Source organism: Oncorhynchus masou, chromosome 1 (assembly GCF_036934945.1).
Source record: "Oncorhynchus masou masou isolate Uvic2021 chromosome 1, UVic_Omas_1.1, whole genome shotgun sequence".
In the NCBI taxonomy this organism is placed as follows: Eukaryota; Metazoa; Chordata; class Actinopteri; order Salmoniformes; family Salmonidae; genus Oncorhynchus; species Oncorhynchus masou.
The window spans coordinates 68,516,721-68,540,963 of record NC_088212.1 but is presented as its reverse complement, the minus strand read 5'-3'; the positions used below and the strand labels follow the sequence as shown (position 1 = coordinate 68,540,963).

The 24,243-nt window shown below is 40.6% G+C and overlaps 2 protein-coding genes and 2 long non-coding RNA genes across 7 annotated transcripts; 2 read left to right on the top strand and 2 right to left on the bottom strand.

The window, feature by feature from the left end:
- The first annotated feature begins 4,553 nt into the window (after positions 1-4,553).
- On the top strand, positions 4,554-4,873 carry LOC135549085 (uncharacterized). The gene is made up of 2 exons (XR_010456933.1): positions 4,554-4,626; positions 4,722-4,873. It is a non-coding gene; the product is annotated as an uncharacterized LOC135549085 (long non-coding RNA).
- A 1,099-nt stretch (positions 4,874-5,972) lies between these two features.
- On the bottom strand, positions 5,973-8,098 carry LOC135558742 (uncharacterized). The gene is made up of 3 exons (XR_010458393.1): positions 8,009-8,098; positions 7,768-7,835; positions 5,973-6,460 (listed from the first exon to the last, which is right to left on the bottom strand). It is a non-coding gene; the product is annotated as an uncharacterized LOC135558742 (long non-coding RNA).
- A 4,961-nt stretch (positions 8,099-13,059) lies between these two features.
- Positions 13,060-15,450, bottom strand: LOC135549033 (uncharacterized). 3 transcript variants are annotated; one of them, XM_064979105.1, is made up of 7 exons: positions 15,318-15,450; positions 14,855-15,213; positions 14,262-14,720; positions 14,062-14,166; positions 13,931-13,958; positions 13,794-13,828; positions 13,060-13,700 (listed from the first exon to the last, which is right to left on the bottom strand). In XM_064979105.1, the coding sequence occupies exons 2-7, from the start codon at positions 14,988-14,990 to the stop codon at positions 13,486-13,488; spliced, it is 978 nt and encodes a 325-aa protein (XP_064835177.1). In that variant the 5' UTR covers positions 14,991-15,213; positions 15,318-15,450; the 3' UTR covers positions 13,060-13,485. The 3 variants fall into 3 exon arrangements, 2 of the variants coding, with proteins under 2 accessions (XP_064835177.1, XP_064835184.1); XM_064979112.1 differs by having other exon boundaries at positions 13,931-13,955; XR_010456923.1 differs by lacking the exon at positions 13,931-13,958 and having other exon boundaries at positions 15,318-15,447.
- A 6,062-nt stretch (positions 15,451-21,512) lies between these two features.
- On the top strand, positions 21,513-24,228 carry LOC135549016 (uncharacterized). 2 transcript variants are annotated; one of them, XM_064979095.1, is made up of 7 exons: positions 21,513-21,638; positions 21,743-22,102; positions 22,237-22,695; positions 22,791-22,895; positions 23,347-23,371; positions 23,474-23,508; positions 23,602-24,228. In XM_064979095.1, exons 1-7 carry the CDS (start codon positions 21,587-21,589, stop codon positions 23,796-23,798), a joined length of 1,233 nt encoding a protein of 410 aa, XP_064835167.1. In that variant the 5' UTR covers positions 21,513-21,586; the 3' UTR covers positions 23,799-24,228. The 2 variants fall into 2 exon arrangements, with proteins under 2 accessions (XP_064835167.1, XP_064835160.1); XM_064979088.1 differs by having other exon boundaries at positions 21,515-21,638; positions 23,344-23,371.
- The last annotated feature ends 15 nt before the right edge of the window (positions 24,229-24,243 follow it).

The following is a 24,243-nucleotide window of genomic DNA, read 5'->3' as shown; positions in this document are numbered from 1 at the left end:
AAATTGTTTGTAAAAACTGTAAAACACATAATTCCACCTTGACATTATGGGATGTTGTGTGTAGGCCAGTGACAAATACATTCTTAATTTAATCTATTTTAAATTCAGGCTGTAACACAACAAAATGTGGAAAAAGTCAAGGGGTGTGAATACTTTCTAAAGGCAATGTAATTAACATAACCCAAATAATAAACATGTGAATGAATGTTACAGTATGACATTTAAAAATGTCTCATGTGACAGATGTAAACAATATTGTGATCACAAATAACTGGAGCAGTGGGATGAAGAAAAAGCACTAATTGTTCACTTTGTCAAATATAGAAAGAGTTCACCCAGGCTGTATCACAACCGGTCGTGATTGGGAGTCCCATATATATATATATATATATATATATATATATATATATATATATATATATATATATATATAATTTTGTTTTAATTGAACCTTTATTTGACTAGGCAAGTAAGTTAAGAACAAATTCTTATTTACTATGACGGCCTACAAGGCCAAACCCAGACGACACTGGGCCAATTCTGCACGCCCAAAAATTGGCCGTGCAAAATTATTCAGCCCCTTTACTTTCAGTGCAGCAAACTCTCTCCAGAAGTTCAGTGAGGATCTCTGAATGATCCAATGTTGACCTAAATGACTAATGATGATAAATACAATCCACCTGTGTGTAATCAAGTCTCCGTATAAATGCACCTGCACTGTGATAGTCTCAGAGGTCCGTTAAAAGCGCAGAGAGCATCATGAAGAACAAGGAACACACCAGATACTGTTGTGAAGAAGTTTAAAGACGGATTTGGATACAAAAAGATTTCCCAAGCTTTAAACATCCCAAGGAGCACTGTGCAAGCGATAATATTGAAATGGAAAGGGTATCAGACCACTGCAAATCTACCAAGACCTGGCCGTCCCTCTAAACAGCTCATACAAGGAGAAGACTGATCAGAGATGCAGCCAAGAGGCCCATGATCACTCTGGATGAACTGCAGAGATCTACAGCTGAGGTGGGAGACTCTGTCCATAGGACAACAATCAGTCGTATATTGCACAAATCTGGCCTTTATGGAAGAGTGGCAAGAAGAAAGCCATTTCTTAAAGATATCCATAAAAAGTGTTGTTTAAAGTTTGCCACAAGCCACCTGAGAGACACACCAAACATGTGGAAGAAGATGCTCTGGTCAGATGAAACCAAAATTTAACTTTTTGGCAACAATGCAAAACGTTATGTTTGGCGTAAAAGCAACACAGCTCATCACCCTGAACACACCATACCCACTGTCAAACATGGTGGTGGCAGCATCATGGTTTGGGCCTGCTTTTCTTCAGCAGGGACAGGGAAGATGGTTAAAATTAATGGGAAGATGGATGGAGCCAAATACAGGACCATTCTGGAAGAAAACCTGATGGAGTCTGCAAAAGACCTGAGACTGGGACGGAGATTTGTCTTCCAACAAGACAATGATCCAAAACATAAAGCAAAATCTACAATGGAATGGTTCAAAAATAAACATATCCAGGTGTTAGAATGGCCAAGTCAAAGTCCAGACCTGAATCCAATCGAGAATCTATGGAAAGAACTGAAAACTGCAGTTCACAAATGCTCTCCATCCAACCTCACTGAGCTTGAGCTGTTTTGCAAGGAGGAATGGGAAAAAATTTCAGTCTCTCGATGTGCAAAACTGATAGAGACATACCCGAAGCGACTTACAGCTGTAATCGCAGCAAAAGGTGGCGCTACAAAGAATTAACTTAAGGGTGCTGAATAATTTTGCACGCCCAATTTTTCAGTTTTTGATTTGTTAAAAAGTTTGAAATATCCAATAAATGTCGTTCCACTTCATGATTGTGTCCCACTTGTTGTTGATTCTTCACAAAAAAATACAGTTTTATATCTTTATGTTTGAAGCCTGAAATGTGGCAAAAGGTCGCAAAGTTCAAGGGGGCCGAATACTTTCGCAAGGCACTGTATCTTCATGGTGATGACTCTCGTAGGAAAACATCAAGGCCGGTAACTACACTGCTCAAAAAAATAAAGGGAACACTTAAACAACACAATGTAACTCCAAGTCAATCACACTTCTGTGAAATCAAACTTCTGTGAAATCAAACTGTCCACTTAGGAAGCAACACTGATTGACAATACATTTCACATGCTGTTGTGCAAATGGTATAGACAACAGGTGGAAATTATAGGCAATTAGCAAGACACTCCCAACAAAGGGGTGGTTCTGCAGGTGGTGACCACAGACCACTTCTCAGTTCCTATACTTCCTGGCTGATGTTTTGGTCACTTTTGAATGCTGGCGGTGCTTTCACTCTAGTGGTAGCATGAGACGGAGTCTACAACCCACACAAGTGGTTCAGGTAGAGCAGCTCATCCAGGATGGAACATCAATGCGAGCTGTGGCAAGAAGGTTTGCTGTGTCTGTCAGCGTCGTGTCCAGAGCATGGAGGCACTACCAGGAGACAGTCCAGTAGATCAGGAGACGTGGAGGAGGTCGTAGGAGGGCAACAACCCAACAGCAGGACCGCTACCTCCACCTTTGTGCAAGGAGGAGCACTGCCAGAGCCCTGCAAAATGACCTCCAGCAGGCCACAAATGTGCATGTGTCTGCTCAAACGGTCAGAAACAGACTCCATGAGGGACCGACGTCCACAGGTGGGGGTTGTGCTTACAGCCCAACACTGTGCAGGACGTTTGGCATTTGCCAGAGAACACCAAGATTGGCAAATTCGCCACTGGTGCCCTGTGCTCTTCACAGATGAAAGCAGGTTCACACTGAGCACGTGACAGACGTGACAGATTCTGGAGACGCCGTGGAGAACGTTCTGCTGCCTGCAACATCCTCCAGCATGACCGGTTTGGCGGTGGGTCAGTAATGGTGTGGGGTGGCATTTCTTTGGGGGGCCGCACAGCCCTCCATGCGCTCGCCTGAGGTAGCCTGACTGCCATTCGGTACCGAGATGAGATCCTCAGACCCCTTGTGAGACCATATGCTGGTGCGGTTGGCCCTGGGTTCCTCCTAATGCAAGACGATGCTAGACCTCATGTGGCTGGAGTGTGTCAGCAGTTCCTGCAAGAGGAAGGCATTGATGCTATGGACTGGCCTGCCCATTCCCCCAGACCTGAATCCAATTGAGCACATCTGGGACATCATGTCTCGCTCCATCCACCAACGCCACGTTGCACCACAGACTGTCCAGGAGTTGGCGGATGCTTTAGTCCAGGTCTGGGAGGAGATCCCTCAGGAGACCATCCGCCACCTCATCAGGAGCATGCCCAGGCGTTGTAGGGAGGTCATACAGGCACGTGGAGGCCACACACACTACTGAGCCTCATTTTGACTTGTTTTAAGAACATTACATCAAAGTTGGATCAGCCTGTAGTGTGGTTTTCCACTTTAATTTTGTGTCACTCCAAATCCAGACCTCCATGGGTTGACAAATTTGATTTCCGTTGATAATTTGTGTGATTTTGTTGTCAGCACATTCAACTATGTAAAGAAAAAAGTATTTATTAAGAATATTTCATTCATTCAGATCTAGGATGTGTTATTTTAGTGTTCCCTTTCTTTTTTTGAGCAGTGTATTTTAATCAACAGTTTAAGACTTGAATAATAGAGTTTGTGAGTCTACAATTGAGGAGCTTGATTCTAACATTGGAAAACTTTTTCTTTCTCAAAGGGAACACTTATCTAAATTATCAAGAGAAAGAGGAAGCTATATCTCCACAATGTTTTTTTTTACCCTTATTTAACTAGGCAAGTCAGTTAAGAACAAATTCTTATTTTCAATGACGGCCTAGGAACAGTGGGTTAACTGCCTTGTTCAGGGGCAGAACAACAGCTTTTGTACCATGTCAGTTTAAGGATTTGATCTTGCAACCTTTCAGTTACTAGTCCAACGCTCTAACCACTAGGCTACGCTGCCACCACTGTGAAGAGAGAATTTGGCAACTTGATCTTGATGAAGACAACATAGTGGATTGCAATTTTAATTGCAGTCTTCGTGACAATGACAAGAAATGTGACCGAGATTTGAAGTGCAATACAGCATTTGCATTAGAAAAAAAACTACAAAAACAATATATTGTATATTTAACATCAAATTATGTTGTTTCTGTAGTGGTGATATGCTACCCTGGTGTGGAAACTAAAACGTCTGTTACCAAACAGCATGGAGAATCAGTCAACCTTGCATGTATTTTCACAGTAGCCAAAGATTACTCTACCTTTCCATTTTCAGTCTATTGGATCAAAACCACCAGTGGCAACAGTAGGACATCTTTATTCTTGATAGTAATATATGACTACCATTGTCTCATTGATGAGGCCCTGCTGAAACGAAGGTCAAATACTTAATCTAACCCCTAACAACCCTAACTTTCATAACCTTAAGATCAGCAATGCCACATATTCAGACAGCGGACAGTATGTTTGTGCCTTACAGGTGCTTAAGAATAGAAAAGGGCACTGGAAGGTAATAACTCAGTAGGTAATAACTAGTAACTAATAATAACTAATAAGGTAATAACTCAGTCACAGTCACTGTGAATGGAGAATTCAACAACCACCCCAACAGGAATGACACAGCCCTGTTATACACTCCTGGTGAGTCACAGTATATTGTTATTACAAATACATTAAATGATCATGAATAATACCTAATTGATCTTCATTCTGAATGCTTTGTGTTTTATTAAAAGGGGATCCTTACATACCACTGTATGTAGTGGGAACCTTGTTCTTCTCCTGCCTGTTTGTTACTGCCATTGTCATTGTCATGATGAAAAATACCAAGATTACGCAAGGTGAGTAAAAACCCACATATTGTATGTGCTATCATCAGGTATGTATTCTCCCCTGCCTGTCTCCTCCCGGGTGTAAACATTGCCGTTGTGTCCATAGCAAAAACGATAGCAAAGCCTTGGATATAATGCTGCTAGCTAAATACGAAAGTTATCACTGCTGTATGCCAGCAGGGTTTACGTTGTGGCGTTCTTCCCCAGTAAATTAGTGAATTAACTCACGGTCTGCAGCTAGGCGTTCGCAAAGTTCTGCGAATGGAATGCTTGCTAGTTAGCTAAAGCTAGCTAGGTTGTTTGACGACGTAAAAGTTGCTTGCTAGCAGCTAACTACAAGGCTAGCTGGCTACTAGTAACTTGCTCGCGAGGACAACCAGAGCTCGCCAGCACAGCACAGCAGCTGTGGTGACACGAAACGAAAGGCGATACCAAGCAAGCTATCCCGGCCTGATCAATATGGGGAAATATATCTAAAAAAAATTGACTGTATTGTTGACTACTACATTTTCAGCAGTTTATATTTTTAGCTGTTGTTATTGTGCTAGACAAGGTACAAGTTAGTTAACGTTTGACATTATTTCCTCACTGTAATCTTGGAAGTATCCATTAATCATCTTTAGTTACTGGACTCAAGCTATTAATAATGTTTTCTGTGAAGCCCTTGAAACCAACCTTTAAATCCTACCACCTTACTTGACTAGCAAAGTTACCCTGTCCTCGGTATACTAACAGTTACTTGCTATTACTGAGTAGTTCGCTAGCTAGGATTACTTGTTCAATTCACTAGCTATATGTTATGCATAATTTAGTTAGCTTATTATAGGCTAACAAACTATCTCTGTTTTATATTTCATGCAGACCGATCTGAAAAAAACTCCACAGCCACCTATCAAGAAGTTAGAGGCCAAGTTACTTCCAGGTGAGTTTACAGTTTCCTCTGCCACAGCTAGCTTGTTGTTTCTGACTGTTCTATTTGTACCTATCAACTATGTTATGAGTACATAGAGAATACATACATTTAACCACCCTGAAAAATATCCCGCTCCTGAAAAATAACCAGTAAAGGCTGACCTCATCCAGCTATAGTCTTTCTTTTCATGCTAAGGTAGAAGATGACTGATATTTCAATGACCAGTGTTAAAGTTGCGTAAATTCAAATCTGGTATCAGGATAAATATAACAATGAGTCACCGATTTTATACTATGTATTTTTTATTAGCTAAGTAATAAATGGCAAATGCAACTTTCGTATATACGGGCTCTCTGTAATACCACGCAGGGCAGAACAGAGAACTGACAAGACGTATGTAAAACAGTATTCTTTATACTGTGATAGACAGTTCCAACCCGTCTGTTGGCCTATCACAGTAGAGACTGGGCGTGGTTTAAACTTGTCCAGTCTATTGCAGGCGCTCAGGCGGGCCCCGCCTCCTGGCGCTTCTGTTGATAGATGTGAAGAACATCCAGGCTCTCATGCTCCATACCGTTATCTCGCACCTGGCTCCTGTTATCTAACAAAAGACCGCTTGTTCTCGCAACACCCCGCTCTGAATGTGCCCCCCTCCCAACTAATTTGAACAGTTCCTGTCTTCATGCCTCTCTGTATTTTTCCATCATGAGAAAGTCCCATGGCCCTGATACTTTTAACAATGTTTCAAGTCAGCTATGTTGCATAACACATACATACATCCACACAAGCCAACAGCAGATAATATTCAATCATATATATGGTAATGGCTATAATGTAAAATACAGGATCCAAAACCAGCCAGTGAAAACTCCCATATCTCTTCAGCTAAATGTAATTTCTTGTTTTAAATGTGTTCTCTGTCAGTGCACCTCACTTGTGGTTTTCCCCACAGTCATTTGGCATCCCTTATTGTCGCATCATTAGGCTGTAGTAATCTCATCCAACTGAAAGTCCATTTTCTCTGTGCTGTCTCAAGTCACCATGACAATGCAGTTCCTGCCTGGGCTCCTTTTCATCACTGCAACTAACTGTGCATAATTTAGCCTTCGTTAACAATGGGCTGGTTCAGATATGCCTCCTGATTTTGCAGTCAAATCCCAGCTCAGAGAGGATGCGAGTTGGTTAATGACTGTCTTAAGGAGGTTACAATAAGAGATTCACAGAACACCAGTAACTGAAAACTATTTCTTGCCTTTTGTGGGTTTTTCTTTGCAACATTTAATGTTTTATGCAAGGCAGGACCTCAGGTTTGTTTACTTTTTTTCCATTAAGTTGGCAGTGTTTGTGTGTGAGCTAAACTGACACCCAACCTCTCCATATTACATTTTACTCCAGTGTATTAAGATAAACAAGGAGACATTTAAAAGAATGTAAATAATGAAAAGTCTATTTGTGTCTATCCACCACTCATCAATCTGTGTACAGGGAGGGGCCATGACCCTCCACTCAATTCATGTTGCCCCCCCCCCATAAACTATTGTTGCAAAAAAGCCAACAACATTCTAAAGCATTTCGGTTCATTCATGGCTGTTATGGAGGCGGAAGCTCACTGATATAATGGAGCAAGATTGAGAAACACTTGACCATATAACCTTGAAGTGTCATTAGGCCTATATCTGAGTCTGAGGACAAGTTGTGAATCAGAGGTTGTGCTGTGGGACGAATTTCCCTTTGAGGCGTTCACTCCTAATAATTAAGCAACAGAGGCTGGACCTTCCTTCATTCTAAAATAGATGCAATTACATTTAGCTGAAGAGATATGGGAGTTTTCACTGGCTGGTCATCTTCTACCTTAGCATGAAAAGAAAGACTATAGCTGGATGAGTTCAGTTTTTACTGGTTATTTTTCAGGAGAGGGATATTTTGATGGGTGGTTAAATCTATTTAGCTTCGATGTACTCATAACATAGTTGATAGTTACAAATAGAACAGTCAGAAACAACAAGCTAGCTGTGGCAGAGGAAACTGTAAACTCACCTGGAAGTAACTTGGCCCCAGGAAGCAAACTTCTTGATAGGCGGCTGTGGAGTTTTTTTTAGATCAGTCTGCATGAAATATAAAACAGAGATATTTTGTTAGTCTATAATAAGCTAACTAAATTATGCACAACATATAGCTAGTGAATTGAACAAGTAATCCTAGCTAGCGAACTACTCAGTAATAGCAAGTAACTTAGTATACCGAGGACAGAGTAACTTTCTTAGTCAAGGTTACTCACCTGAACAGACAGAAGGTAGGATTTAAAGGTTGGTTTCAAGGGCTTCACAGAAAACATTAATAGCTTGAGTCCAATAACTAAAGATGAGAAAAGAATGTCAAACGTTAACTTGTAACTTGGCTAACTTGGCTAGCACAATAACAACAGCTAAAAAAATAAACAGCTGAAAATGTGAAGTTGTCAACAATACAGTCAATTTTTCGAGATAGATTTCCCCATGTGGATCAGGCCGGGATAGCTTGCTGGGTATCTCCTTTCGTTTCGTGTCAACACAGCTGCTCTGCTGTGCTGGCGAGCTCTGGGGCCTGTTGCACAAAAATAGGATAAGGGATTAAGCCAGGATATCTTGGTGATCCTGGCTCAATTGATCCGTAATCCGGTTGCACTAAAGATGGATAGGGGGCAGGAGGATATGTTATGGTATAAATTACCATGGAGATTTATTCTGTGGAGCTAGCCTGCTCCAGACCAGGCTAAATTCCAGGATCTATTTAATCTCATCCCTAATGTCAGTCAGCAGTCACCACAAATGGAAACCAATAGTTATTTCACTGCTCACTATACATTGTTATCACATATAACTAGACCCACTGTTATTATTTAAACGTTTGTGATCATTAATTTCAATGATTTTGGATAAAAAATGATTTTTAGATGATGTTGCTATCATTAGATAATTTACAGTTTCCCATAGACTATAAGGCTATATATAAAATGATAGAATATTAGGGCCACAGAGGGGGAAAAAAACACAAGTTATAATATTGTAACCAGTTGTTTTAAAGGAGGACAGTTGTTAAAATGACAGATGTGGGGCATTTCGTGAAATTGTACTTCAGTATGGTTTCATAAACAAAGACATGCTGATGTGCCAGAATATTAAGTATCACATTGTCATAAGTATCAAAACTGTAAAAACAATGTAGCTTTTCTGCAGAAAGAACCAGCCTCATAAATGTATGACTTTATCCTTTTTCTTCAGTGTGGCCCTAGTACTCTGTCATATAAACAAATACACATTCCATATGAATATAAAAACACAATGTGTAACATTATGTTCCTTTATTGAATAAGGACAAAACAAAGCAGGTAAACCATCAGCTCCTTTCGAAACTGAAGTCACAGTGACTCTACAAGATGGAAAGCACAGAATCCAAGCATATTATACAAAATGATACATACACATTCAAAGGTCTGTATATAACACACCCTGCATGTCTGCACACTAAAATAAATGCAGGACAAATCCATACACATCAACTGAACAGACAAATGAATGGATGCAGTAGCCTCCCTGCAGCCTTGTATTACACACAGTATACCGCACAAACATCATAAGAGGCCAAATTCGTCAAAAAACGAACCCAAAAAAAAAAACCAAATTCCTCTGCCACCGCAGGACATATTTAACCAAAATTGAAAGCACACATACTAACTAAAATAATTCAACACATATTGGTCCCTCAGCAGCCGACCACTGTCGTCATCAGGGAAGATTGCCGGATTGTCCCAGTCCATGGCTGGTGGCACTCTGGGGGCCCTCTCCTTCCTCAGGCAGGCCACATTGTGGAGGACAGCACAAGCCACAGTAATATCACATGCCCTAACAGGGCTGACCCTTAATTTGTGAAGGCAGTGAAAGCGTGCCTTCAGGAGGCCAAAGGTCATTTCAACTCTGGCCCTGGTCCTGGCATGGGCATGGTTGTAGGCCTGCTGTGCTTCCTGGGGGTCTGTGAAAGGTGTCAGGAGAAAAGGCTGGCAGCCATACCCCCTGTCTCCCAGCAACACACCAGAGAATTCACCTGTCAACACAAAATCTCATCATTACTACCTCATAAACACAGTGATATTCTTGACACAGCCATGATGGTTATAAATAGGGGTTGTGTGGCTTACCTTGTGATAGATTTCAGAGGCCCGAAAGATTCTGGAGTCATGGACTGAGCCAGGCCATTTTGCCACAACATTGCTGATCACACAGTCAGCATTGCAGACCATCTGAAATCATAAGATGAGGAATATTACACCAATCAATGCACATCACTGGCAATGCAGAGTGTTCGTCAATGGACAATATCAAAAAGTTATGTTCACCTGAACATTAATGCTGTGAAAGGATTTCCTATTCACAAAATCGGCCTCATGGGCACCTGAGGGGGCTTTTATCCTTATGTGTGTGCAGTCCACTGCACCAATGACATTGGGGAAACCTGTCACACAAAGTAATGAGTATCCTACTATGTGTTAACAGTTGTCCTGTAATTTGTAGATCCTCTTACCTGCAATCCTATAGAACTCCTCTTTGATGTCACAGAGTCTTCTGTGGCCAGGGAAGGAGATGAAGACATCTGCTAATGCTTTGATAGCCAGACACACACTCCTTATTGTGCGGCAAATTGTGGCCTTGTTCAGCTGTTCTGCATCCCCCACTGAGTACAGGAAGGCTCCACTAGCAAAAAAAGCGCAAGGCCACACAAACCATTTGCTCCACACTCAGTGCATGGCTCCGTGCAGTGAGGTGCTTAATCCTGGGACCCAGTAGTCTGCATAGATACCTGATGCCATCTGCAGAAAACCTGTATCTTTCATATAGATGGTCATCAGGGAAGGCCAGTGGGTCCAACCGGTCCCTGAAGACCCTTTCTCGCCTGAAGGCTCTCCTCAGCACAAGTGCTTCTTCATCCACCACATCTCGCACGAATGGGCATGCCATTGTCAGAGCAGAAAGGAACACACAATTTTGGGCCTTCATATAGGCTAGTGGCCACACCTGGTGCTGGGGGGGTGGGCAAAAGAGGGCGATGCCTTATAACGATGACTTGGTTGTACTGATTGCTGGGAAAATAAAAAAAACCTTAGAAAGATGCCACCGTCCTGTGTGCTCACAATAAGAGCTCATATGTCATGGCTCACTTGACTTTACGAGAATATACCTAATTTTTATTTTGAGCTGTGTCATCTTCTTGGAGCTGGGGGAGGAAAGAAAAATAATGATTAATACATTTGTGTTACAATTAGCATACAGTGTACATTGAAGGCATATCTCACCTCCCTCTCAAGTTTTTTATTTCAAGGTCCAGTTTCCTAATTGTCCTCTTTTTTATTTCGGACTCCAGTGCAAGATTTTCCATCTTTTTCTTCTTGTACTGAATGTCTATGTCTGCCAGTTCTATTTGGCGCCGGAGGTGGTTGCCATACAACTTTCTGATAGCTTGTGAGCTCTGTGAACACAATACAATTAGCGCAGCTGGAATTTGGCAGGATGTGGTGTCCTTTTATTAATACGCACTATGTTGCCAGGCTGGTTTTCCCACTGTATAGCATCTGGGTCCTGTAAAATAAATTAGATTTTTTGATTTTGATGAGGACTCCTCACCATTGTAGAGTAAATAGTACTTTCACAGTCTTAACATGATACCTCATGCCTTCTGGAATCCAGAGAGATGGTCTCCTCCTCATCATCGTCTCCATCATGTGCTGTTGCTGCTGCACTGGGGCCTTCACCCTATCACATTTAATCGGATTCATATTGAAGCTAGTAGACAAGACATGCCAGGCCTACAGTATGCCTTTGATGGAGTACTCACTGGATCAGCATCGTCTGGTGCTTGTGCTGGTGGCTCTAACAGGAACACAGTGCTGCCAGACACTGCATGGCAATAGGTAAACCAAAGTCAGACAGTCCAAATTGATTCAATATGAATGTGGTTGTATCCCATGTAGAGATGGAAGGCGGGTGGCATCTTGGGAGGAACCTATGCTCGTCTCTTTCCCCCCAGGGATCCCCTCTAAGACGGGCCTGCCTTTATTTAGCTCCAAGGCCATTACTTGGTATTTTTGTCTTGTTTTCAGTAAAAATATCAAAAAATGTATCAGCTTTATACAGTGTGATGGAGTTACTTTACACAATTTCACTCATATCTGCAGTGCATTTCAATAAAAAATTTAACCGTTTCATAATTACAGTACAACTGCATTTTTGGAGATGTGAATTAAATATTTGAATTGTAATTGTGATGTTTCAGCGGAGCGGTGAGTGTGTAATTGTGCACTACTTACGCATTCAGGCGGTTTGCAATACTTTGCCACGCTTTTTCTCTTTGCTTTATCACTGTGGCGGTGTTGCCTTTCTTCTTAATTATATCTTTTACCTCCTCGTATGCCTCCATGAGGATTTGTGCTTCCGACGGGGAAAAGTACGCGGCTCTAGTTGCCATAGTTAATCTGTGATCTGTGGCGGGGTCTATTTGAGTGATCCGTGAGCGCGCACCTATCCAGGATTGGTTTCACCTGGCTTAATGAATCCGTGTCTGCTCATCCTGGCTTGGTCTTTGTGCAACCAATTAAGCCTGGACGCACATGTTTTGGCTTCATTGAGCTCAGCTGAGTCATTTATCCCGGATGTCTTAATTCTACTTTTGTGCAACAGGCCCCTGGTTGTCCTCCTCGCGAGCAAGTTACTAGTAGCCAGCTAGCCTTGTAGTTCGCTGCTAGCAAGCAACTTTTACGACGTCAAACAACCTAGCTAGCTTTAGCTAACTAGCAAGCATTCCATTCACAGATCTTTGCGAACGCCTAGCTGCAGACCGTGAGTTAATTCACTAATTTACTGGAGATGAACTCCACAACGTAAACCCTGCTGGCATACAGCAATGATAACTTTCGTATTTACGTAGCTAGCAGCATTATATCCAAGGCTTTGCTATCCTTTTTGCTATGGACACAACGACCATGTTTACATTCGGGAGGAGACAGACGGGGGAGGAGCATCGGTCTATGTTGCACCCCAAGCACAGATCTGGGACCAGCTGTAACTGACTCCTGTTCAGATTTAAGATTTAAAAAAATAAGAAAAATCAATTTAAGGGCCTTTGACCAACAACGGAGGGTAGGGATGGCCCCAAAATCTTACTCTCTTGATACCTCAAGCATCGTCTGGTCCATTAATTTATGTCTAAGACAATGATTAATCATGTTTAGTATACACTATCGCCTATTGATATTGCAATGATTGAGTACCATGCCCCCCCCCCAAAAAATGTACATTTTACTTCTGCAATGTTTATTCAATGTTACAAAATAATTAGGCAATCACACATATGACACAATATCAGAGAAACAGTAAGCACAACTGTAGGACTGAGCACTACCACCATCTAGTGGAAATGTTCAGTAGAGCATGAATGAACACAAAACATTCAATTAAAAAAGAAAGTGAATCCTTTTCTTTTTAATGTAACTTCATTTTTGTCAGCTATTTTTTTTATTGAGTCACATAACCTGTACAATCAATAAGAATCACAAATGTTTTTTTAACCAACACTCAACCCCTCCCACCCGCCATCCCAAACAAACCCCTGGCAGCCCCGCCCCAATCCTGGTCTAAACCCTAAACCCAATATGAAAGACCAATCATGAAAACATTATCTTTAGCTCACTTTTCTACATCATATGAGTAACTATTGGCAGCTAGTAAATCATACTTTCGCTCCAATCCTGAGGGGGTAGGTGGATGATGTCTGAGTGGCCTGGGGGTCAAAGGCCTTGAACATGACGACAGAATTGGGCTCGACAGCAACAGCAGCATGTTCTTCAGCTCCGTTCTGTGCAGTCACAGGATCTCTCACTTCAGTCAGCTTCAGAAGTGAGAAGAGCTCCTCATCCTCTCCTCTGCCCTCAGCATATGGGGAGCCTACACCCAGAAATAGGAAGCAGTGGGGTTAGATGGGTTTAAAAATCTGTCAGTATTGCAAATTCCTTTTATGGAAATAATATGCTAACTTACAGTCTGAGTTAATTGTCTCTTCTGCATCTTGTTCTCTGCAATGATTAAATAATGTATTTATTATTATAAAATTCCATAGGAGCAACATGTAATTAATTCATGGCTATCGGAAATGTTATTTTCAAATAATGAAATACCTTTTCATTCTCAGGGTGTGAGATTCTGCTGGAGGAAGAAAGAAACAGAAAGCCCATGTCAATAACATTACATTTTTTTATTTAAATACATACCTGATGATAGAACATACAGTATGTGGGTTTTTACTCACCTTGCGTAATCTTGGTATTTTTCATTATGACAATGACAATGGCAGTAACAAACAGGCAGGAGAAGAACAAGGTTCCCACTACATACAGTGGTATGTAAGGATCCCCTTTTAATAAAACACAAAGCATTCAGAATGAAGATCAATTAGGTATTATTCATGATCATTTTATGTTTTAGTAATAACAATATACTGTGACTCACCAGGAGTGTATAACAGGGCTGTGTCATTCCTGTTGGGGTGGTTGTTGAATTCTCCATTCACAGTGACTGTGACATTAGTTATTACCTTCCAGTGCCCTTTTCTATTCTTAAGCACCTGTAAGGCACAAACATACTGTCCGCTGTCTGAATATGTGGCATTGCTGATCTTAAGGTTATGAAAGATAGGGTGTATGTGGGGTTGAGATGAAGTATTTGACCTTCGTTTCAGCAGGGCCTCATCAATGAGACAATGGTGGTCATATAATTGTGCAGTACTATCCAAATAATAAGAATAAAGACATGTGCTACTGTTGCCACTGGTGGTTTTGATCCAATAGACTGAAAATGGAAAGGTAGAGTAATCTTTGGCTACTGTGAAATTACATGCAAGGTTGACTGATTCTCCATGCTGTTTGGTAACAGACGTTTTAGTTTCCACACCAGGGTAGAATTTCACCACTACAGAAACAGAACATAATTTGATGTTAAATATTTTCATAAACAGATGTATGTACACAATGTATTGTACAGTATACTGTAATGTGAGTTGTATATCATTTAGAAATTGTAAAAGTTAGGAAATGTGAACTTACTCTCTGGTTCAACAAATGCCACAATAAATGATTCCACCTGATCTTTTGAAGGTTTAAAGGGGAATAAGTGTTGGCCATTTGATGGAAAGGTATGAAAACATGCAAAGAATCCAGTGACGTGTTTCTCCAATTTCATATTTAAACATTGTTTGATACTGTTTTTGCAGGGTTTTTTTCTAATGTAAATGCTTTATTGTTGCACTTCGGATCTTGGCCACATTTCTTCTCATTGTCACAAAAACTGCAATTAAAAGTGCAATCCACTATGTTGTCTTCATCTAGATCAAGTAGCCAAATTCTCTCTTCACATTGTAGGGATATAGCTTCCTCTTTCTCTTGATAATTTAGATAAGTGTTCCCTTTGAGAGAGAAAAAGGTTTCCAAAGTTAGAATCAAGCTCCTCGATTGTAGAAACAAACCCTATTATTCAAGTCTTAAACTGTTGAAAAAAATAGTTACCGACCTTGACATTTTCCTACGAGAGTCATCACCATGAAGATAGATAGCATATCCATGATCATTGAACTTAGATTACAAAGCTGTTTTGTTCATGATTCACAGAATGAGGAAACAGAGCAGAATTTCACAGGAAGGAAGAATGAACAGAGGGTGTTTGTAGTGTTTGTATGATATACAGTTGATGTTGGAAGTTTAAATACACTTAGGTTGGAGTCATTAAAACTCATTTTTCAACCACTCCACAATTTTCTTGTTAACAGACTACAGTTTGGCAAGTAGGTTAGGACATCTACTTTGTGCATGACACAAGTAATTTTTCCAATAATTGTTTACAGATTATTTCACTTATAATTCACTGTTTCACAATTCCAGTGGGTCAGGAGTTTACTTCCACTAAGTTGACTGTCTTTAAAAAGCTTGGAGAATTCCAGAAAACTATGTCATGGCTTTAGAAGCTTCTGATAGGCTAATTGACATCATTTGAGATAACTGGAGGTGTACCTGTGGATGTATTTAAAGGCCTACATTCAAACACAGTGCCTATTTGCTTGACATCATGGGATAATCAAAATAAGTCAGCCAAGACCTCAGAAAAAAAATTGTAGACCTCCACAAGTCTGGTTCATCCTTGGGAACAATTTCCAAATGCCTGAAGGTACCACGTTCATCTGTACAAACAATAGTACGCAAGTGTAAACACCATGGGACCACGCAGCTGTCATATCGCTCAGGAAGGAGACGAGTTCTGTCTCCTAGAGATGAACGTACTTTGGTGTGAAAAGTGCAAATCAATCCCAGAACATCAGCAAAGGACCTTGTGAAGATGCTGGAGGAAACAGGTACAAAAGTATCCATATCCACAGTAAAACGAGTCCTATATCGACATAACCTATAAAGTAAAGGTACCATAAAGTAAAACTAAACGCATGCTCTTCAACCGATCGCTGCCTGCACCTACCCGCCCGTCCAACATCACTACTCTGGACGATTCTGACTTAGAATATGTGGACAACTACAAATACCTAGGTGTCTGGTTCGACTGTAATCTCTCCTTCCAGACTCACATCAAACATCTCCAATCCAAAGTTAAATCTAGAATTGGCTTCCTATTTCGCAACAAAGCCTCCTTCACTCATGCTGCCAAACATACCCTTGTAAAACTGACCATTCTACCGATCCTAGACTTCGGCGATGTCATTTACAAAATAGCCTCCAATACCCTACTCAATAAATTGGATGCAGTCTATCACAGTGCCATCCGTTTTGTCACCAAAGCCCCATATACTACCCACCACTGTGACCTGTATGCTCTCGTTGGCTGGCCCTCGCTTCATACTCGTCGCCAAACCCACTGGCTCCAGGTCATCTACAAGACCCTACTAGGTAAAGTCCCCCCTTATCTCAGCTTGCTGGTCACCATAGCAACACCCACCTGTAGCACGCGCTCCAGCAGGTATATCTCTCTGGTCACCCCCAAAACCAATTCTTCCTTTGGCCGCCGCTCCTTCCAGTTCTCTGCTGCCAATGACTGGAACGAACTACAAAAATCTCTGAAACTGGAAACACTCTCCCTCACTAGCTTTAAGCACCAGCTGTCAAAGCAGCTCACAAATTACTGCACCTGTACATAGACCATCTATAATTTAGCCCAAACAACTACCTCTCCTACTACTGTACATATTTATTTAACTCCTTTGCACCCCATTATTTCTATCTCTACCTTGCACATTCTTCCACTGCAAATCTACCATGCCAGTGTTTTATTTGCTATATTGTATTTACTTTGCCACCATGGCCTTTTTTTGTTGCCTTCACCTCCCTTATCTCACCTCATTTGCTCACATTGTATATAGACTTATTTTTATACTGTATTATTGACTGTATGTTTGTTTTATTCCATTTATTTATTTTATTTATTTATCCATTATTTAACCAGGTAAGTTAACTGAGAACACGTTCTCATTTGCAGCAACGACCTGGGGAATAGTTACAGAGGAGAGGAGGGGGATGAATGAGCCAATTGTAAACTGGGGATTATTAGGTGACTGTGATGGTTTGAGGGCCAGATTGGGAATTTAGCCAGGACACCGGGGTTAACAACCCTACTCTTACGATAAGTGCCATGGGATCTTTAATGACCTCAGAGAGTCAGGACACCCGTTTAAAACCCATACCGAAAGACGGCACCCTACACAGGGCAGTGTCCCCAATCACTCCCCTGGGGCATTGGGATATTTTTTTTAGACCAGAGGAAAGAGTGCCTTCTACTGGCCCTCCAAAACCACTTCCAGCAGCTTCTGGTCTCCCATCCAGGAACTGACCAGGACCATGTGTAACTCTGTGTTGTTGTATGTGTCGAACTGCTTTGCTTTGTCTTGGCCAGGTCGCAATTGTAAATGAGAACTTGTTCTCAACTTACCTACCTGGTTAAATAAAGGTGAAATTAAAAAATAATTTTAAAAAACCTGAAAGGCCGCTCAGCAAGGAAGAAGCCACTGCTCCAAAACCGCCATAAAAAAGCCAGACTACGGTTTGCAACTGCAAATGGGGACAAAGATTGTACTTTTTGGAGAAATGTCCTCTGGTCTGACGAAACAAAAATAAAACTGTTTGGCCATAATGACCATGGTTATGTTAGGAGGAAAAAGGCGGAGGCTTGCAAACCGAAGAACACTATACCAACCGTGAAGCACAGGGTTGGCAGCATCCTGTTGTGGGGGTGCTTTGCTTCAGGAAGGACTGGTGCACTTCACAAAATAGATGGCATCATATATTGAAGCAACATCTCAAGACACCAGTCAGGAAGTTAAATCTTAGTCGCAAATGGGTCTTCTAAATGGACAATGACCCCAAGCATAAAAATGGCTTAAGGACAACAAAGTCAAGGTATTGGTGTGACCATCACAAAGCCATGACCTCAATCGTATAGAAAATTTGTGAGAACTGAAAAAGCGTCTGCGAGCAAGGAGGCCTATACAAACCTGACCCAGTTACACCAGCTCTGTCAGGAGGAATGGGCCAAAATTCACCCAACTTATTGTGGGAAGCTTGTGGAAGGATACCCGAGACGTTTGACCCAAGTTAAACAATTTAATGGCAATGCTACCAAATACTAATTGAGTATATGTAAACATCTGACCCACTGGGAATGTGATGAAAGAAATAAACGCTGAAATAAATCCTTCTCTCTACTATTATTCTGACATTTCACATTCTTAAAATAAAGTGGTGATCCTAACTGGCCTAAGACAGGAAATTTTTACTAGGATTAAATGTCAGGAATTGTGAAAAACTGAGTTTAAATGTAGTTGGCTAAGGTGAATGTAAACTTCCGACTTCAACTGTATATACACATGGAGTACACGGTGCAATGAAATGCTGACTTGCTGGTGAATCTTGCACTGTGAAGGCTACTCCTTGTAGATGACGAATAAACAAACGTGAACATGTTACTTATGAATTACGCCCAAGGCTAGGACTATTTGTTCTTGCCTGTATTCCATGTTAAACATTGTTAACAAGCTACATTATATCACCCATGTCACTGCATCACAAGTTGTTTAACTTATGCACAAGAATGTAACAATAAGACTTTATGGCCTGTGAGTCTTATTGAAGATGAGGAGTGGGTATAGTAGGGTGGAGTTCTACTGTCATGTTTCACAGCATGGATTAAGATCAGACAAGGAACAGAGAGAGAGACTGAAGAAATAGGTTGTCGCTCTTGTAATTGTGGGACCACTCAGCAACTGCCCACCATCACCCCTGTATTTACTGAGAATTACACAGAGTATAGGCCTTGTGATTGTTCTGAATCTGTGTTACCTTTGGTCGCATGATAGACCATGACCGTGGCCAACTGACATTTATCTGAATAGGCACTGAAAGTAGCCAACTCTGTGATAAACAGAGAGTGCTATGATGTAAGCGGTGAATGACGTGACCACAGTACTGTTTGTTAGATGTTGCGGTAACCCAGGTTACTTACTGGCAGAGTTGCAGTCCAGTGGGGGTTAAAGGCTGCAGTCCAGGCAGTACTGTACTTTTGTGTCAGACCTGTCAGCATTCTGCCTCCACAAAGAGTTGTTAACTCATCAAGCCAGCAGATTATTAGACCCAGATTTGGAAGTAAATACAGGGGTGATGGTGGGCGGTTGCTGACTGGTCCCACAATTACAAGAGCGACAACCTATTTCTTCAGTCTCTCTCTCTGTTCCTTGTCTGATCTTAATCCATGCTGTGAAACATGACAGTAGAACTCCACCCTACTATACCCACTCCTCATCTTCAATAGGACTCACAGGCCATAATGTCTTATTGTTACATTCTTGTGCATAAGTTAAACAACTTGTGATGCAGTGACATGGGTGATATAATGTAGCTTGTTAACAATGTTTAACATGGAATACAGGCAAGAACAAATAGTCCTAGCCTTGGGCGTAATTCATAAGTAACATGTTCACGTTTGTTTATTCGTCGTCTACAAGGAGTAGCCTTCACAGTGCAAGATTCACCAGCAAGTCAGCATTTCATTGCACCGTGTACTCCATGTCAATATATAGTTGAAGTCGGAAGTTTACATACCTCTTAGCCAAATACATTTCAACTCAGTTTTTCACAATTCCTGACATTTAATCCTAGTAAAACGTCCCTGTCTTAGGCCAGTTTATTTTAAGAATGTGAAATGTCAGAATAATAGTAGAGAGAAGGATTTATTTCAGCGTTTATTTCTTTCATCACATTCCCAGTGGGTCAGAAGTTTACATACACTCAATTAGTATTTGGTAGCATTGCCATTAAATTGTTTAACTTGGGTCAAACGTTTCTGGTTGCCTTCCACAAGCTTTCCATAATAAGTTGGGTGAATTTTGGCCCTTTCCTCCTGATAGAGCTGGTGTAACTGAGTCAGGTTTGTAGACCTCCTTGCTCGCACAAGCATTTTCAGTTCTGCCCACACATTGTCTATAGGATTGAGGTCATGGCTTTGTGATGGTCACACCAATACCTTGACTTTGTTGTTCTTAAGACATTTTGCCACAACTTTGGAAGTATGCATGGGCTCATTGTACATTTGGAAGACCCATTTGCGACCAAGCTTTAACTTCCTGACTGATATCTTGAGATGTTGCTTCAATATATCCACATAATTTTCCGCCCTCATGATACCATCTATTTTGTGAAGTGCACCTGTCCCTCCTGCAGCAAAGCACCCCCACAACATGATGCTTCCACCCCCGTGCTTCACGGTTGGGATGGTGTTCTTCGGCTTTGCAAGCCTCCCCCTTTTTCCTCCAAACATAACGATGGTCATTATGGCCAAACAGTTCTATTTTTGTTTCATCAAACCATGACATTTCTCCAAAAAGTACGGTCTTTTTCCCCATGTGCACTTGCAAACCGTAGTCTGGCTTTTTTATGGTGGTTTTAGAGCAGTGGCTTCTTCCTTGCTGAGCGGCCTTTCAGGTTATGTCGATATCGGACTCGTTTTACTGTGGATATAGATACTTTTGTGCCTGTTTCATCCAGCATCTTCACAATGTCTTTTGCTGTTGTTCTGGGTTCTATAGTACGTTCATCTCAGAACGCGTCTCCTTCCTGAGTGGTATGACCGCTGCGTGGTCCTATGGTGTTTATATTTGCATACTATTCTTTGTACAGATGAACGTGGTACCTTCAGGCATTAGGAAATGGGTCCCAAGGATGAACCAGGCTTGTGGAGGTCTACAATTTTTTTCTGAGGTCTTGGCTGATTTCCTTTGATTTTCCCATGATATCAAGCAAAGAGGCACTGAGTTTGAAGGTTGGCCTTGAAATACATTCACAGGTACACATCCAATTGACTCAGGCTAACTGACATCATTTATCAGAAGCTTCTAAAGCCATGAAATAGTTATCTGGAATTTTCCAAGCTTTTTAAAGACAGTCAACTTAGTGTATGTAAACTTCTGACCCACTGGAATTGTGAAACAGTGAATTATAAGTGAAATAATCTGTCTGTAAACAATTATTGGAAACATTACTTGTGTCATGCACAAAGTAGATGTCCTAACCTACTTGCCAAACTGTAGTCTGTTAACAAGAAAATTGTGGAGTGGTTGAAAAATGAGTTTTAATGACTCCAACCTAAGTGTATTTAAACTTCCAACATCAACTGTATATCATACAAACACTACAAACACCCTCTGTTCATTCTTCCTTCCTGTGAAATTCTGCTCTGTTTCCTCATTCTGTGAATCAAGAACAAAACAGCTTTGTAATCTAAGTTCATTGATCATGGATATGCTATCTATCTTCATGGTGATGACTCTCGTAGGAAAATGTCAAGGTTGGTAACTATTTTTATCAATAGTTTAAGACTTGAATAATAGGGTTTGTTTCTACAATCGAGGAGCTTGATTTTAACTTTGGAAACCTTTTTCTCTCTCAAAGGGAACACTTATCTAAATTATCAAGAGAAAGAGGAAGCTATATCCCTACAATGTGAAGAGAGAATTTGGCTACTTGATCTAGATGAAGACAACATAGTGGATTGCACTTTTAATTGCAATCTTTGTGACAAAGAGAAGAAATGTGGCCAAGATCCGAAGTGCAACAATACAGCATTTACATTAGAAAAAAAACCCTGCAAAAACAGTATCAAACAATGTTTAAATATGAAATTGGAGAAACACGTCACTGGATTCTTTGCATGTTTTCATACCTTTCCATCAAATGGCCAACACTTATTCCCCTTTAAACTTTCAAAAGATCAGGTGGAATCATTTATTGTGGCATTTGTTGAACCAGAGAGTAAGTTCACATTTCCTAACTTTTACAATTTCTAAATGATATACAACTCACATTACAGTATACTGTACAATATATTGTGTACATACATCTGTTTATGAAAATATTTAACATCAAATTATGTTCTGTTTCTGTAGTGGTGAAATTCTACCCTGGTGTGGAAACTAAAACGTCTGTTACCAAACAGCATGGAGAATCAGTCAACCTTGCATGTAATTTCACAGTAGCCAAAGATTACTCTACCTTTCCATTTTCAGTCTATTGGATCAAAACCACCAGTGGCAACAGTAGCACATGTCTTTATTCTTATTATTTTGATAGTACTGCACAATTATATGACCACCATTGTCTCATTGATGAGGCCCTGCTGAAACGAAGGTCAAATACTTCATCTCAACCCCACATACACCCTATCTTTCATAACCTTAAGATCAGCAATGCCACATATTCAGACAGCGGACAGTATGTTTGTGCCTTACAGGTGCTTAAGAATAGAAAAGGGCACTGGAAGGTAATAACTAATGTCACAGTCACTGTGAATGGAGAATTCAACAACCACCCCAACAGGAATGACACAGCCCTGTTATACACTCCTGGTGAGTCACAGTATATTGTTATTACTAAAACATAAAATGATCATGAATAATACCTAATTGATCTTCATTCTGAATGCTTTGTGTTTTATTAAAAGGGGATCCTTACATACCACTGTATGTAGTGGGAACCTTGTTCTTCTCCTGCCTGTTTGTTACTGCCATTGTCATTGTCATGCTGAAAAATACCAAGATTTCGCAAGGTGAGTAAAAACCCATATATCTATCTATATCATCCTTATGTAATACATGTATCACTAGCCACTTTAACTATGCCACTTTGTTTACATACTCATCTCACATGTATATACTGTACTCGATACCATCTACTGTATCTTGCCTATGCTGCTCTGTACCATCACTCATTCATATATCCTTATGTACATATTCTTTATCCCCTTACACTGTGTATAAGACAGTAGATTAGGAATTGTTAGTTAGATTACTTGTTGGTTATTACTGCATTGTCGGAACTAGAAGCACAAGCATTTCGCTACACTCGCATTAACATCTGCTAACCATGTGTATGTGACAAATACAATTTGATTTGATTTGAACCCACATACTGTATGTTCTATCATCAGGTATGTATTTAAAAAAAAAATCATGTAATGTTATTGACATGGGCTTTCTGTTTCTTTCTTCCTCCAGCAGAATCTCACACTCTGAGAATGAAAAGGTATTTCATTATTTGAAAATAACATTTCCGATAGCCATGAATTAATTACATGTTGCTCCTATGGAATTTTATAATAATAAGTACTTTATTTAATCATTGCAGAGAACAAGATGCAGAAGAGACAATTAACTCAGACTGTAAGTTAGCATATTATTTCCATAAAAGGAATTTGCAATACTGACAGATTTTCAAACCCATCTAACCCCACTGCTTCCTCTTTCTGGGTGTAGGCTCCCCATATGCTGAGGGCAGAGGAGAGGATGGTGGGGTCTTCTCACTTCTGAAGCTGACTGAAGTGAGAGATCCTGCTGCTGTTGCTGTCGAGCCCTATTCTGTGGTCATGCTCAATACTGAGTATGAGGCCTTTGACCCCCAGGCCCCTCAGACATCATCCACCTGCCCACTCAGGATTGGAGTGAAAGTATGAGTTACTAGCAGCCAATAGTTACTCATATGATGTAGAAAAGTGAGCTAAAGATAATGTTCATGATTGGTCTTTCATATTGGGTTTAGACAAGGATTTGGGCGGGGCTGCCAGGGGTTTGTTTGGGATGGCCGGTGGGAGGGGTTGAGTGTTGGTTAAAAAAAAAATTGTGATTCTTATTGATTGTACAGGTTATGTGACTCAATAAAAAACTTAGCTCACAAAAATTAAGTTAAATTAAAGAGAATTTGAATTTACTTTCTTTTTTAATTGAATGTTTTTGTGTTCATTCATGCTCTACTGAACATTTCCACTAGATGGTGTTTAGTGCTCAGTCCTACAGTTGTGCTTACTGTTTCTCTGATATTGTGTAATATGTGTGATTACCTAATTATTTTGTAACATTGAATAAACATTGCAGAAATAAAATGTACATGATTATTATTAT

Excerpts from the sequence above, each read along its gene's own strand:
- LOC135549016 (XM_064979088.1), top strand. The coding sequence starts at position 21,587 with ATGGATATGCTATCTATCTTCATGGTGATGACTCTCGTAGGAAAATGT. Across the intron at positions 23,372-23,473 it reads CACACTCTGAGAATGAAAAG|AGAACAAGATGCAGAAGAGA; the intron begins GTATTTCATTAT and ends TAATCATTGCAG. Across the intron at positions 23,509-23,601 it reads AGAGACAATTAACTCAGACT|GCTCCCCATATGCTGAGGGC; the intron begins GTAAGTTAGCAT and ends TTCTGGGTGTAG.
- LOC135549033 (XM_064979105.1), bottom strand. The coding sequence starts at position 14,990 with ATGAAATTGGAGAAACACGTCACTGGATTCTTTGCATGTTTTCATACC. Across the intron at positions 14,721-14,854 it reads GGCATTTGTTGAACCAGAGA|TGGTGAAATTCTACCCTGGT; the intron begins GTAAGTTCACAT and ends CTGTTTCTGTAG. Across the intron at positions 13,959-14,061 it reads AAATACCAAGATTACGCAAG|CAGAATCTCACACCCTGAGA; the intron begins GTGAGTAAAAAC and ends TTCTTCCTCCAG.